At 49.5% G+C, this 15,227-nt stretch overlaps 1 protein-coding gene across 1 annotated transcript in view; it reads left to right on the top strand.

Moving 5' to 3' along the window:
- Window positions 1-9,906, top strand: part of MACO1 (macoilin 1) — a 29,175-nt gene extending 19,269 nt beyond the window's left edge. Inside the window, exons 7-11 of the mRNA XM_064398179.1 lie at window positions 1,274-1,432; window positions 3,247-3,429; window positions 4,626-4,746; window positions 7,211-7,385; window positions 9,160-9,906. Coding sequence (XP_064254249.1) covers window positions 1,274-1,432; window positions 3,247-3,429; window positions 4,626-4,746; window positions 7,211-7,385; window positions 9,160-9,362 — 841 coding nt within the window. The 3' untranslated portion in view covers window positions 9,363-9,906. The remainder of the gene's footprint in view (window positions 1-1,273; window positions 1,433-3,246; window positions 3,430-4,625; window positions 4,747-7,210; window positions 7,386-9,159) is intronic.
- Window positions 9,907-15,227: the final 5,321 nt, after the last annotated feature.

The raw sequence follows: 15,227 nt of genomic DNA, 5'->3' as shown, positions 1-15,227 counted from the left end.
ATTAGATCAATATATTTTATTTCTTCTTGTTGTTTTTACGCTCCATCCTGTTGTTCTTGCACTCCCTGGTAACAAAGAGTCCATAAATTCTTCCTCTAGGTGTTGTGGTTTTTGTCCCTGTTACCTTGTCTTTCAGGTAAGATAGTCCACAAATGTGGGGAATCATTAATTATTTTACATCATTCTCTGAGTTAGAGAATGAAAATGCCTCATGAAAAGGGTATCTTAACATCCCACAGTCTGTATTTTAATACAGATTACAAATACAGAGTACAAATGATTCTTGTATTATTTAATACAGAATACAAATTACCCTATATGTCTAATATATTTATCAGTTAATATAATTAATATTTCTGTAAGCTACAGGGTGCACACACAAACTGCCAGGTTATACTCTACCAAAAGCAAGGATGAACTGCACCACATCAAAACAGCTGACAGAAAAATGCAAAGCCAAGGTGTGATAGGTTTTTTTTCCTTTGAGTTAGGTTTTAGGAGAATTTATTACTCTGGAGATAGCCTAGCTACCTCAATGGCATAAAATTAGTAGGGTGGGTTTTGAGGTAGTGTTAGAAACAGAAAAGTTTTATTAAAAGGCAAAATAACAAAGCTCTTTTCAGAGAAAACTTGAGTCAGGGGTAAGAGGCTTTTGTTCTTGGTAAAAATACCCTACAAAAATGATTCTGGGCCTTTTGGCTTCTGTCAGTTGGTTATCCTTAAGTTTGAGGTGAAGTCCCCAAGGAATTATGAGGTATCTTTTTATTAAACTGGGGAGAGAAACTTGTGGGCTTTCTTCCTTTTTAAGGAGCCAAAGGGTAATTTGTTCACTTGTGTGGCATTCACATTCTCTGAAAAAATCCCTTCACCCAGGTTTTTTCCCCTGGGAAGCTGAAAAGCAGCGAGAGAGGCCTCAGAGAAAAGGAGAACAATTCTTATCTCATTTTCTCCTCCTGTGTGGAATGTGTTGGGAGATTGTTTACCACAGGTGATAGTTTCACTGGATTCTGCTGTGAGTTGTTTTCACTCTTTGGCCAACTGGGGCCAAGCTGTGGAAAGAGTCACCACTTTTCATTATTATCTTTTTAGCATTCATTAAGTATCCTTTCTGTATCTTTTAGTATAGTATTTTTATATATAATATGGAGTTACAAAGTCATAAATGAACCTCTGAGAACATGGAGTCACCTGCATCATCCCCGCCTCCGTCGGGGCTCCTTGGGTCCACAAGGAGCACCCTGCTACAACCACAGCGCTGTCATTTGTCCCCCAGGCTGGAGCAGGACATCAAGAAGCTGAAGGCTGACCTGCAGGCCAGCAGGCAGGTGGAGCAGGAGCTGCGCAGCCAGGTGAGCTCGCTGAGCTCCGCCGAGCGCGGCGCGCGCGCCGAGACGGGCCAGCTGCGCCAGGAGAACGAGCTGCTGCAGAACAAGTACGTGGGCACCGCCCTGGGGGGGCTGCCGGGGGGGGCAGGAGCCTCCCCTGGCCTGGATGTGGGACCCCCTGGCCCCGCTGGGTTGTTGAAATGTGGAGATTCGGGGGCTCTCAGGTGGAGATGGACAGGTCGGTGTTGGGGATGAAAATGAGGATGGAGTGCCACCTCAGGGTGGTGGCAGCTGTGCCATCCCGGGGTGGCTCAGCCCTCCTGCAGTGCCAGCTGTGCTTCTGCTGCAGCAGGGATCCTGCACAAGGGGGAGTTTTCCTCTGCAGCTCCAGGGCTGCTGGAGATGGGGCTGGTGTTCCTCTGGGAATGCAGGGCAGGAGAGAGAAAGCTGCTCCTCTGGGAAGGCAGGGCAGAGGAAAATGCACTGGGAAAGGGCTGCTCTGGTATTCCAAAATCTCAGATTGTATCCAGGGAGGATTGCTTGAAATCCCAGATTCTGTCCAGGTAGGAATGTTTGAAGTCTCAGGTTGTGTCCAGGGAGGAATGCTTGAAATCCCAGATTGTATCCAGGGAGGAATGCTTGAAATCCCAGATTCTGTCCAGGGAGGAATGCTTGAAATCCCAGATTCTGTCCAGGGAGGAATGTTTGAAATCCCAGATTCTATCCAGGGAGGAATGCTTGAAATCCCAGATTATGTCCAGGGAAGAATGTTTGAAATCTCAGGTTGTGTCCAGGGAGGAATGCTTGAAATCTCAGGTTGTGTCCAGGGAAGAATGTTTGAAATCCCAGGTTGTGTCCAGGGAGGAATGTTTGAAATCCCAGGTTGTGTCCAGGGAGGAATGTTTGAAATCTCAGGTTGTGTCCAGGGAGGAATGCTTGGCTCCTCCCAGGTTGTGTCCAGGGAGGAATGTTTGAAATCCCAGGTTGTGTCCAGGGAGGAATGTTTGAAATCTCAGGTTCTATCCAGGTAGGAATGTTTGAAATCCCAGGTTGTGTCCAGGGAGGAATGCTTGGCTCCTCCCCTGGGCAGAGCAGCTCCCAGTGGGATGATGGAATTTTATCAGCCAGGCAGGGACACTCCGTGGCCATGAGCAGAAGATAATTAATAATTAATGGCCTATTAACAGAAGATATCTCCTGGAGGGAGGATTGGGTGGGGAAGGGATAGAGAAAACTGCCCAATGAACAGGAGAGAGCTGCCCAGCTCTGACAGCTGGGGAGAATACCCCCAGCCACATCCTGCAGCCTGGGACAGAAACAGGGCTCACTCTTCATGTTAAATAAAGCTTAATAAGGGGTAAATATATTTATTATATCTATAACTGGTGGTTTCAGGTCAAAGCAGGCAGAAACCCCCACTTGGTGTGATGGGTTTGGTTCACCAGTTGGAGATTTCTCTGCCCCAGTTGTGGTGGGGTCGGTGTTGGCCAAATGCCCCTGCACCCTCTGGAGTTGTTCACTCATTTTTGCTGTGGGTTGGGATTGGGAGGAAGGCAAAGCAGCCTCAAAACTTCAAAAGGGTATAAAGAAAACTTCAGGTGATTAAAAAGCAATTAAAAGGGATTACAAACTGTGCTATATTAAAGTCTTTGTGATCAATAATAACTTGTAAATGCCAAAGCCAGCTGTATTGTCATTTAGAACAAGTTTGTGACATTGTCCTGGGGGCTGCAAAGGGGGATTTTTATGGTAAATAAAATAATAATACTACAAGAATTATTAATATTAATAACAATATTAATAATTATTAATAGAATTATATAATTTAATATATAATAGTGAATAGAAATAATAATAATAGTAATCCTAAAATGGGAGGCAAACCCAGGCAGGTTTTAAGCTCACTCCTGTCCCCCTGCAGATTGCACAACGCTGTACAGATGAAACAAAAAGACAAACAAATGATCAGCCAGCTGGAGAAGAAGCTAAAGGCAGAGCAGGAGGCACGAACCTTTGTAGAAAAACAATTAATGGAAGAAAAGAAGAGGAAGAAGTTGGAAGAAGCAACTGCTGCACGAGCTGTGGCCTTTGCTGCTGCTACCAGGTGCTGTGCCCTTGGGAGCCTTTGGGGTGGGAAGGAAGAGCCTGTGTTTGATCTTTTATTTAAAAAAAATCACTTTTATTTAAGAAAAAAATAGCTTTATTTGTGTTGAGAGGCTGGTTTGTGTTAAAACAAGGCAGGACTGGGAGATGTAGGCTCAGCTGCAGGGAAGACATGACATTTAATCTAAATTACTGCTCTCCTGCATTGTGCTCTCAGAGATGTCGTGTCCTGCTCAGGGGAGCATCTCCTTTCACGTGGGAATGCAGGGTCTGAGCAGTGGCATTGGCCATCATTCTGGAATGTTCCTGCTGGGGCAGTGCCCAGCACTGTGGGGCTCTGCAGTCCCACGAGCTGGGGGCACTTCAGCTGCAGGGCTCAAATGTCTGTCAAATGATTCCTGCTCTCTGTCAAATGATTCCTGCTTTTGTGCTCTCACAGAAAAGAATTCTGATGAATTTTCTCCAAAATTCCCAATCTCCCCCACCTGAGGTGTGACCCTCAGCAGCTCTGCATGGCTGTGAGGGCAACAGCTTTGCTGAGCAGACCAAGGCTGGCTGCTTCTTTTCCATGCCTCGTTTGGAATTTCAGTTTTGGTGTTGTGGGCAGTGAGGAGGGGCAGGCTGGCTGTGCCTCATTCTGAATTTCAGTTTTGGGTGTTGTGGGCAGTGAGGAAGGGGCAGGCTGGCTGTGCCTCATTCTGAATTTCAGTTTTGGGTGTTGTGGGCAGTGAGGAGGGGCAGGCTGGCTGTGCCTCATTCTGAATTTCACTTTTGGGTGTTGTGGGCAGTGAGGAAGGGGCAGGCTGGCTGTGCCTCATTCTGAATTTCAGTTTTGGGTGTTGTGAGCAGTGAGGAGGGGCAGGCTGGCTGTGCCTCATTCTGAATTTCAGTTTTGGGTGTTGTGGGCAGTGAGGAAGGGGCAGGCTGGCTGTGCCTCATTCTGAATTTCACTTTTGGGCAGTGAGGAGGGGCAGGCTGGCTGTGCCTCATTCTGAATTTAAATTTTGGGTGTTGTGGGCAGTGAGGAGGGGCAGGCTGGCTGTGCCTCATTCTGAATTTCAGTTTTGGGTGTTGTGGGCAGTGAGGAGGGGCAGGCTGGCTGTGCCTCATTCTGAATTTCACTTTTGGGCAGTGAGGAGGGGCAGGCTGGCTGGTTGGTGGCAGTGCTGCTGTCTCACCCGGGCTCTGTCCCTGCAGGGGCGAGTGCACCGAGAGCCTGCGCGGCCGCATCCGCGACCTGGAGAGCGAGTGCAAGAAGCTCAGCCTGGACATCAAAGTGAAGGAGGATCAGATCCGAGAGCTGGAAATCAAAGTGCAGGTAATGCCACAGCCCCGGGGCTCGGAGCAGCAGCCAGGCATGGCTGCCAGCCCGCCCAGATCCCTGCATCTGCAGCAGAGCAGTGCCCAGGGCCTGCAGCTCCTGCGGCTCCTGCAGCTCCTGCAGCTCCTGCGGCTCCTGCCCCGCCTGGGCAGGGGGAGGCCAGGGGCAGGGGCTCCTTCCAGACCTTTTCATGGTTCCAGCAGGGCCAGGGGCTCCTTCCAGAGCCTTCCATGGTTCCAGCAGGGCTGGGGACTCCTTCCAGAATTTTCCATGGTTCCAGGAGGCTCCTTCCAGACCCTTCCATGGTTCCAGCAGGGCCAGGGGCTCCTTCCAGAACTTTCTGTGGTTCCAGCAGTGCCAGGGGCTCCTTCCAGACCCTTCCATGGTTCCAGCAGGGCCAGAGGCTCCATCCCACACCATTCTCTTGGTGAAATGGGAATTTTTCCCCCAAACCCACTGGCTGAGGGTCGAATCCCCTCAACAGCATTTTCTCCTCCTGCCAGGAGCCTGTGGCCACTCTCGTTGTACAGAATTATAAATTTCACTAAAGCTTGTTGGTTCAGGGCACTCTGGAGCACTGGCCAGGCTATTTTTATTTTATTTTTTTTGGTGGAAGTGCCTGAATATTGCAAATCCTTCATGGCAGATGTGCAGCAAACAGGGTTGGGTTTGTCACAGCTAAAGAGCTCAAATGTGTGCCCTTCCTCCTGTCCTAAAGATGTGCTCAGACTGCCAATCTGCATGAAAATGGATTTTTAATGCCTCTTCAAAGCCCACCTGCTGCTGCTGTGGACTTGTTCCCAATCACAGGTGCAGCCTCCTTGTCCCTGGATTTACCAAACCCTTGACAACAAGTGTGGCTTATCCCTGGAGTGTTTGAGCATGGCTTTCAGATCATTAAACCCAGCTCTAATGAAGCTTTTTTTCATTTTATGAGCACCTTCAAACTGGTAGAGAAGCTTCTTGTTGCAGGCATTCATATTTTCCCTGTCCCTCCATCTGAAGGTGTAGAATATTTTTGTATTTTTGTATTTTTTTTCCCCCAGCCACAGCTTGCCAGGATAATTTCTCCCTGTTTTTTCTCTCCCCTGAATTTCTGGCCCTGACCCAGTGAGGTTTGATTTGATGTGAGATACAAACAATCCCTTCCAGCAGCCTTTGGGGTTGGGTTTTTAGGGAAGTTTTTGCCATGTTGCTGTGCAGGGGCTGCCCAGGGATGGAATTCCACATCCCTGGCAGTGCCCAAACCACAGAAGTGCCACTGGGGGATTAATTTTAATTAATTTTAATTAATTTGGTGCTCCCAGAGGCCTTTTCCAACATGAGCAGTTCCAACCTTTCCTGAGGGAAGTGTTCCACACCCTCTCTGCCTCTTGGGAAGGGATTTGGGGCTTTTTGGGTGGGGGCTGAGGCCCAGAGCAAATGAGCTTTAATCACTGCAGGGAACCTTCATTAACCTGCATTTTAATTAATGCCAGGCCCAGTGTGGGAAGGGGGGAGACTCCTGGGTCTGTCTGCTGTGTGAAGCCCCCCAGGCTGGCATTTTTTGCCCCCCAGGATGGCAATTTTAGCCCTTAGGGTAGCATTTTTGCCCCCCAGGATGACATTTTTGCCCCCCAGGGTGCCATTTTTTGCCCCCCAGGATGCCATTTTTTGCCCCCCAGGATGCCATTTTTTGCCCCCCAGGATGCCATTTTTTGCTCTTAGGATGCCATTTTTGCCCTTCAGATGACATTTTTTCCCCCCGGGGTGCCATTTTTGCCCCCCAGGATGCCAATGTTGCCCCCTAGGATGCCATTTTTTGCCCCCCAGGATGCCATTTTTTGCTCTTAGGATGACATTTTTTCCCCCCGGGGTGCCATCCTTGCCCCCAGGCTGCCATTTTTTGTTCTTAGGATGACATTTTTTGCTCTTAGGATGAAATTTTTGCCCCCCAGGGCTGCCATCCTTGCCCCCAGGGCTGCCATCCTTGCCCCCAGGCTGCCAATCCTGCCCCCAGGATGCCATTTTTGCTCTTAGGATGACTTTTTTTCCCCCCAGGCTGCCAGCCTTGCCCCCCAGGCTGCCATTTTTTGTTCTTAGGATGAAATTTTTGCCCCCAGGATGCCATTTTTCCCCCCCAGGCTGCCATCCCTGCCCCCTAGACTGCCAATCCTGCCCCCCAGGCTGCCATTTTTTGTTCTTAGGATGAAATTTTTGCCCCCAGGCTGCCATCCTTCCCCCCCAGGCTGCCATCCCTGCCCCCAGGCTGCTATCCTTGCCCCCCAGGCTGCCATTTTTTGTTCTTAGGATGAAATTTTTGCCCCCAGGATGCCATTTTTCCCCCCCGGGGTGCCATCCTTGCCCCCCAGGCTGCCATCCTTGCCCCCAGGGTGCCATTTTTTCCCTCCCAGGGTGCCATCCCTGCCCCCAGGCTGCCCGGGCTGCCCGTCCCAGCAGCCTGAGCCCCGTGTCCCCGCAGGAGCTGCGGAAGTACAAGGAGAACGAGAAGGACACCGAGGTGCTGATGTCGGCGCTCTCGGCCATGCAGGACAAGACGCAGCACCTGGAGAACAGCCTGAGCGCAGAGACCAGGATCAAGCTGGACCTCTTCTCTGCCCTGGGGGATGCCAAGAGGCAGCTGGAGATCGCCCAAGGTACCGGGGCTGCCCTGCACCAGCCTGGGGCTCTGAGCTTTGGGGCTCCCTGGGAACTGGGGAATTGGGCATTTCTGCCTTTGGCAACGTGGAGCTGGAACCAGCTGAGCTCAGCTCATTATCAGGCTGATACTGAGCATTAAAATAGGTGTTTCAATTAATTCCTGATTATTTTCTGCATTTTATAAACCGTTACAAGGAGCTGGAGATCTTTTAAAGAGCTGTCTCTTTAAAAGATACAAATTAATTAAATTTAATCTGTTATTAAGCTGCTCTCCCGTCATCCTGATAATATTTTAGTTTATTATAATAATGTTTTATTACTCCTCAAGTAAATAAAACCCACATTTGAGGAGAACCCAACCTGTTTTAACCCTGGGCAGGTGAGGGGAGTGTGGGCATTGCCACCAGAGGGAGCAGAAAACCAACCTAAAACCCAGGCCAGGCTTTGTGCAGCTCTGCAAACCGTGGAGCAGCACTCAAAAACTGCATTTGACACCAGCTTCATTCCCCTGCAGAAGGCTGGTTGATTGCAGGAAGGTTTAATTAGAGGGAGAAATTGGTTTTTTGTTTCAGGAGTGGGTTTGTTCATCACCTGCCTGCAGGAATTGCTGTGGTGGTGGTGTGAAAGCTCAGAGAGAAGTGAGGGGAGTGGGACAGTTTGCAAAATTAAAAGTTTCTATGACTGAAGGGGAATGGAAAAAGGCAGGAAAATGGCATTAAATAGCATTAATCTTTGGGGGTGGTGCAGCTGTGAACCCAAATCATCATGGGAGCGTTGAGATTTGTTCTGTGGGAGTTGGAGCTCATCAGGCTGGGCCCTGCAGGGCTGCACAGGGGTGGCTGCAGGGCTCTGAGCTGCACAGGGCTGCCTGCAGGGCTCTGAGCTGCACAGGGGTGCCTGCAGGGCTCTGAGCTGCTCCTGAGCTGCACAGGGCTGCCTGCAGGGCTCTGAGCTGCACAGAAGCTGCACTGGGCTGCCTGCAGGGCTGCACAGGGCTGCCTGCAGGGCCCTGAGCTGCACAGGGCTGCCTGCAGGGCTGCACAGGGCTGCCTGCAGGGCTCTGAGCTGCACAGGGCTGCCTGCAGGGCTCTGAGCTGCACAGGGCTGCCTGCGGGGCCCTGAGCTGCACAGGAGCTGCACAGGGCTGCCTGCGGGGCCCTGAGCTGCACAGGAGCTGCACAGGGCTGCCTGCGGGGCCCTGAGCTGCACAGGAGCTGCACAGGGGGGGCTGTAGGGCCCTGAGCTGCACAGGGGTGCCTGCAGGGCTCTGAGCTGCTCCTGAGCTGTACAGGGCTGCCTGCAGGGCTCTGAGCTGCACAGGAGCTGCACAGGGGTGCCTGCAGGGCTCCCAGGCTGGCTCTGAGCTGCACAGGGGTGCCTGCGGGGCCCTGAGCTGCACAGGAGCTGCACAGGGCTGCCTGCAGGGCTCTGAGCTGCACAGGAGCTGCACAGGGCTGCCTGCGGGGCCCTGAGCTGCACAGGAGCTGCACAGGGCTGCCTGCAGGGCTCCCAGGCTGGCTCTGAGCTGCACAGGGGTGCCTGCAGGGCCCTGAGCTGCACAGGAGCTGCACAGGGGGGGGCTGCAGGGCTCTGAGCTGCACAGGAGCTGCACAGGGCTGCCTGCAGGGCCCTGAGCTGCACAGGGCTGCCTGCAGGGCCCTGAGCTGCACAGGAGCTGCACAGGGCTGCCTGCAGGGCTGCACTGGGCTGCCTGCAGCGCCCCCAGGCCGGCCCCGAGCCGCCCCTGACGCTGCGCGTGGCTCTCTGCAGGGCAGATCCTGCAGAAGGACCAGGAGATCAAGGAGCTGAAGCAGAAGATCGCCGAGGTGATGGCGGTGATGCCCAGCATCAGCTACACGGCGGCCACCAGCACCCTGAGCCCCGTGGCCCCCCATTACTCCTCCAAGTTCGTGGAGCCCAGCCCCTCGGGCCTGGACCCCAACGCCTCCGTGTACCAGCCCCTGAAGAAGTGAGGGGCTCGGGGGTCTCTGCAGCCGGGATGGAGTCGGTTCGTGTGGGGCTGTGTGTGTGGGGTCACTCCAGCAGGAGGGAGGAGCGCTGCTTGGAGCTGCCCTGCAGTTTGTTCTTGTACATTTTTAGGGAACCTCACGGAACTTGGCGATTTGTTTTTCCTCGGCCAACGCATTAAAAACGATTCTTGGTTTTCAAGTAGCCAATTTTGCCTTTTTATGTACTCTTGCATGGTTTCCTCTTGAAAAAAAAAAAAAACAAAACAAAAACCACAGGGCTTTGCTTGGTTTGGAACCCTTTCTCCTCAGTTTTTTTGGTTTTTTTTTAATTTAATGATCAAATTGGATTTGCAGATCGATCCAGTGAGGAAAAACCCTTCAGTTTCCCAGTGAAAAGGTCAAACACCCCAACAAAGCTTTGATTTATCGATGTGTGAAATGCAAACACGTGGATGTTGCAGAAGATAATTTGATTTTCCCCCCTCAAAGGACCAAACAAATTCCAGGGGCGTTGTTGAAGGCAAGGAATAAAGAATAGCTGATGATGTGCTGGTGGTTGTTGTGTGAAATATTTCCATCCCCACTGGTGGTTTTTTCACTCATGGAGAGTTGCTAAACAGTCTTGTTCACAGTGCCTTGGGGAAAAGACATTTCAAGAGGAAACTTGATGGTTTAAACTATTTTTATTTTTTTTTTTGCCCCTTTCACTGATTGCAGAGCCTGCTGCAGGCTCCTTGCTCAGGAGCCAGGCTCCAGCTCTGGTTCTTTGGCTCCAAATGTTCTGTCCTGGCTGGAGGTTCACCCTGCAGGAGAGGGGGCTGGAGCTGTGCAATGTTCTGTACACCACACACTGCAAAGCTGCCTAATAAAAGCTGCAGTTCTGGGGGGTTTTATTTTATTTATTTCATTTTATTTTATCTTATTTTATTTTATTTATTTATTTTTTTTTGTTTTATTTTATTTTATATATTTTCTATATTTTATTTTATTTTTATTTTATTTATTTATTTTATTTTGTTTTATTTTATTTTATTTATTTTATATATTTTCTATATTTTATTTTATTTTTTATTTTATTTTATTTATTTTATTTTTTTATTTTATTTATTTTATTTTTTATTTTTTATTTTATTTATTTTATATATTTTATATATTTTATTTTATTTTTTATTTATTTTATTTTATTTATTTTATTTATTTTATATATTTTATATTTTTTATTTTATTTTTTTATTTATATATTTTATATATTTATTTTTTATTTTATTTTATTTTTTTATTTATTTTATTTATTTTATATATTTTATATTTTTATTTTATTTTATTTTATTTTTTTATTATTTTATTTTAATTTTTTTATTTTATTTTATTTTATTCAGCTGTCATTGACACTTGATCTCCCCTTCTGTCTCCAGCGGTTCTGCTCCCCACAGGGAGTTTGGGGTTTTATTGAGGAGTTTTCAAGGAAACACTGGAATTGCACAGGATGACAAATGTGTTTCTATCCAGAGAAAAAGGGGTTTGGCACTGGGGCAGAGCGAGGGAGGGGGGGAAACCAAGCAAACTCCAGCCCAGCTTTGGGATTCCACAAACAACCCACGCGCTCTGGTTCTGAAAAGAAAAGAATTCACATTTTTACTGATGGTGTTAATTGGCACGTTACCTCATGGAACAACCAGGAAGGAGCAGGACTCTGAGGGCGGTAGAACAACCCCAATCCCCCCGTGCAGCCCGGCTCCGCTGCAGCAGCCGTGCATGCCGCGGTGCATTTCAGGCACCGCGGGGCTCCCCGCGATTCCGCCCCTGCACAGAGGGAATTCTGGCATTTCCGTGGTGAGCTCCCCCCTGTGCCCCCTCGGGCTCCCTGTTTGTTCCCTGCTCGCTCTTGGCTGCACCCTCTTTTTTCTGGGGGGTTTACAAAGAATAAACATTTTCTTGCAGATAAAAAGAAATCATTTTAATTTTTTTTTTTTTGCTTTTTTTTTTTAACTGCCCTGGTGTAGAAGCACAAAGGAGAAGTTGGGTTTGTTATTCCAGGTAAGGTTTTCCTTTTGCAGCAGTGAAGCAGAAGGAAGAGCAGCTGCATTTGGGTTCCAATATACATCAGGAATTATTATTACTATTATTATTATTATTTTATATTATTATATTACTATTTTTATTATTTTATCTTTATTATTTTATTTTTATATTTTTATTATTTTATATTTCTATATTTTTATTATTTTATATTTTTATATTTTTATTATTTTTATTATTTTATATTTTTATTATTTTATATTTATTTTTATTTTATTTTCATTTTAATTTTATTCTTAATATTATTTTTCTTATTTCAGTATTATTTTAATTAAATTTTATTGGTTTTTAATTTTTATATTTTTCTTTTTTTTAATTCTTTTATTACTATTTACTATTTCTCATCATTATTATTTGACATGACAATGCCCTGCCACTCCCGTGCCCAGGAGCTGCTCCGAACATTTCATTTTTGAGGCTATCCGTGTGCAGCAGATGGATTTTCTGCACTCCCACCCCAAAAATCCCCTTCCCATGGCACGATCTGGGTGTTCGGTGGAAAATAAAGAAATTCCTTCGTGTCCTGTCGCAGCAGCCGCGAGAGGGCTCCGAGCCCAAATCTGCAAAAATCCCTTTTTCCCTAAATGTGACACCCGAGAGAGACCCCAGAGCCTGAGGGGAGAGGGAATTCCTCTGGGAAGTGAGAGAGCTCCCAAATCCTGGGTTTGGGCCCGGGTTTGTGCTCGGGTTTGAGCCCGGGTTTGGGCTCGGGTTTGAGCCCCGGTTTGGGCTCGGGTTTGAGCCCGGGTTTGAGCTCGGGTTTGTGCTGGGTTTGAGCTCGGCTTTGTGCCGGGTTTGTGCTCGGGTTTGAGCTCGGGTTTGAGCCCGGGTTGGTGCCGGATTTGAGCTGGGGTTGTGCTCGGGTTTGTGCTCGGGTTTGAGCTCGGGTTGGTGCTCGGGTTTGAGCCCGGGTTTGAGCTCGGCTTTGTGCTGGGCACAACCCCCTGGATTTCCCCCATGGGTTCATTTATTCCTCCCCGAAATGCCAGCACCATCCATCCTGCGAGTGCAGCCAGTGCATTAATGAGAGCCTTAATTATTCGAGGCAGCAAACGCTCCCTAATGAGCGTTTGCTGCAGAGCTGCTGTTTGACTGGGCAGGTCACCTGGGAGGAATCGTGGCTGAGGGCAGGCGAGGGCACAATCCCTGCTCCTGGATCCTGCTGGGATCCCACAGCCGCGAGGAGGAGGAGGGGCAGCTGGAACAGCCCGGGGTTTCATGCAGGGCAGGAATTCCAGCAGGAATTTCAGCGCTCCGGGATTCCCTGAGCCAGGCAGGGGCACCCCACTCTGCCGGGGGGTGGGAGGGCGCAGGAATGGGCAGGAAAGGTTGGAATGGAGATGGGAATGGGATTGGGATTGGGAACAGGAATGGGGTTGGGGATCAGTGGGAATGGAATTGGGGATGGGGATCAATGGGAATGGAATTGGGGATAGGGATGGGAATAGGAATGGGATTGGGGATCAATGGGAATGGGGATGGGAATGGGGATCAATGGGATTGGGGATGGGATTGGGATTAGGAAGAGGAATGGGGGTGGGGATCAATGGGGATGGGAATGGGAATAGGATTGGGATTGGGAACAGGAATGGAGATAGGGATCAATGGGAATGGAATTGGGGATAAGGATGGGAGTAGGAATGGGATTGGGGATCAGTGGGAATGGGGATGGGAACAGGAATGGGATTTGGGATGGGGACGGGAATGGGGATCAATGGGATTGGGATGGGATTGGGGATGGGATTGGGATTAGGAAGAGGAAGGGGGTGGGGATCAATGGGAATTGAATTGGGGATTGGGATGGGAATAGGAATGGGGATGGGAATAGGAATGGGGATGGGGATGGGATTAGGAATGGGGATGGGGATGGGATTAGGAATGGGGATGGGGATGGGATTAGGAATGGGGATGAGCCCAGGCTCATTCCCTGCTCAGCCCCTCCTGGAGCATCCCCAGGTGGGCCCTGCCTGTCCCTGTGACCAGAGCAAACCAGGAAAATTCCCTTTTTTCCATCCTTTGCTCCTGCACGTGCCCCGGGGGCGCGGGGGCAGCAGCGGGGCAGGGCCCACGTGCAGGGGAGGATTTTTATTAATTATTTCTTAATTCTGATGGAGCAGCTCCCAGAAAGAAAGGCGGGTTGCCATGGAAGCAGCAGCAGCAGTGACGGTGTCACCCCGGGCTCCTGCTCCCAACAATTCCTGTGGTTTTTGGAAAAACACCCCGGGGAGGGAGGGGGCTGGGACAAAGCTGGGGTCCCCCACCCCGAATTTGGGCCTAAGGGGAGGGGATGGGGGCTGCAGGGGAGGCCAGTCTGGGATTGGGATTGGGATTGGGGATTGGGATGAGGATGGAGTTGGATTGAGGATGGAATTGGGATGGGATTTGGGATTGGGAGTGGGGATGGGAGTTGGAATGAGGATGGGAATGGGATTGGGATGGGAATGGGGAGGGGATTGAGATGGGGATGGAATGGGGATTGGAGATGGGATTAGGATGGGAATGGGGATGGGATGGGATGGAATGGGATTGGGGATGGGGATGGAATTGGAATGAGGATGGGATTGGGATGGGATTGGGGATGGGGATGGGATTGGGGATTGGAATAGCATGGGAATGGGGGTGGGATTTGGGATTGGGAGTGGGGATGGGGATGGAATGGGGAATGGGATGGGGATGGGATGAAATGGAATGGGATTGAGGATGGAATTGGAATGAGGGTGGAATTGGGATGGGATAGGGGATTGGGAATGGGATTGAGATGGGGATGGGATTGGGACTGGGGATTGGAATAGCATGGGAATGGGGCTGGGATTTGGGATTGGGAGTGGGGATGGGAGTTGGAATGAGGATGGGATGGGAATGGGATGGGGAATGGGATGGAATGGAATGGAATTGGGATGGGATATGGGATTGGGAATGGGATTGAGATGGGGATGGGATTGGGACTGGGGGTTGGAATAGCATGGGAATGGGGCTGGGATTTGGGGTGGAATGGGACTGGGATGCTCCTGCCCCTCGCAGGGCTGGCCGTGCCCAGGGCAGCCCCTCTGAGCCAGCAGCAGAGCCCAGCACCACCGAGGGGCTCAGGAGCTGCCTCGGGGGATTTGGCTGAATAAATAAATGTATTTGTCAGGAATAAATTGGGATCCTGGCCGGGACAGGGAATGGGAGAGCAGGAACGCCGGGAATTGGTAATGCTGCTTTAATGAATGCAAAAATGTAAATGAGCAGAGAGCAGCGAAGAGCTCCAGCAATCAATGCCTGGGACTGAGCTCTCCCTGCCCCTCGCAGCCCCTGACCCTTGAACCCTTCCATTTTAGTGAACTTTGGGGCCTGCCTTGCCCTGGAATTGTGGTTTTAGGGATGTGGCCAGTGCTGGTGGATCTAAAGGAAAAAGGGAATTGTGGCACCCAAACCTGGAGAGGGGCAGCTCCAGCATTCCTGACCGGCCCTAAAAGCTCCCCGGGGCTTCCCAGGGAAGCTGCAGCCCTCGGGGTGTTTGAAAAATAGGCACTTAAATGGAGTTAATGATGGAAAAAAGCATTTTAATCAGGAAAGTGAGGACGAAACTGAGCCTTGGTTCTGCTTCTGGGCCAAGGAGGGTGCAGCAGCTGAGGGCAAGGTGAGAAACACATTTCCCACCATGTTTCTGGGGAATTTTTAACAATAATGACGTGAGGTTTGGGTTTGATTTGGGGTTTTTATTTTGCCTTAAAAAAAAAGCTTTTTATTTGAGTTTAAAAAGGATTTTTGTGTTTCCTACCCCTTCCACCTGCACTGCTCCTGCCC

The sequence above is a fragment of the Passer domesticus genome, chromosome 24 (genome assembly GCF_036417665.1).
Source record: "Passer domesticus isolate bPasDom1 chromosome 24, bPasDom1.hap1, whole genome shotgun sequence".
NCBI classification, from domain to species: domain Eukaryota; kingdom Metazoa; phylum Chordata; class Aves; order Passeriformes; family Passeridae; genus Passer; species Passer domesticus.
The sequence above is the reverse complement of the archived record's forward strand: the minus strand, read 5'-3'. Positions and strand labels throughout refer to the sequence as shown.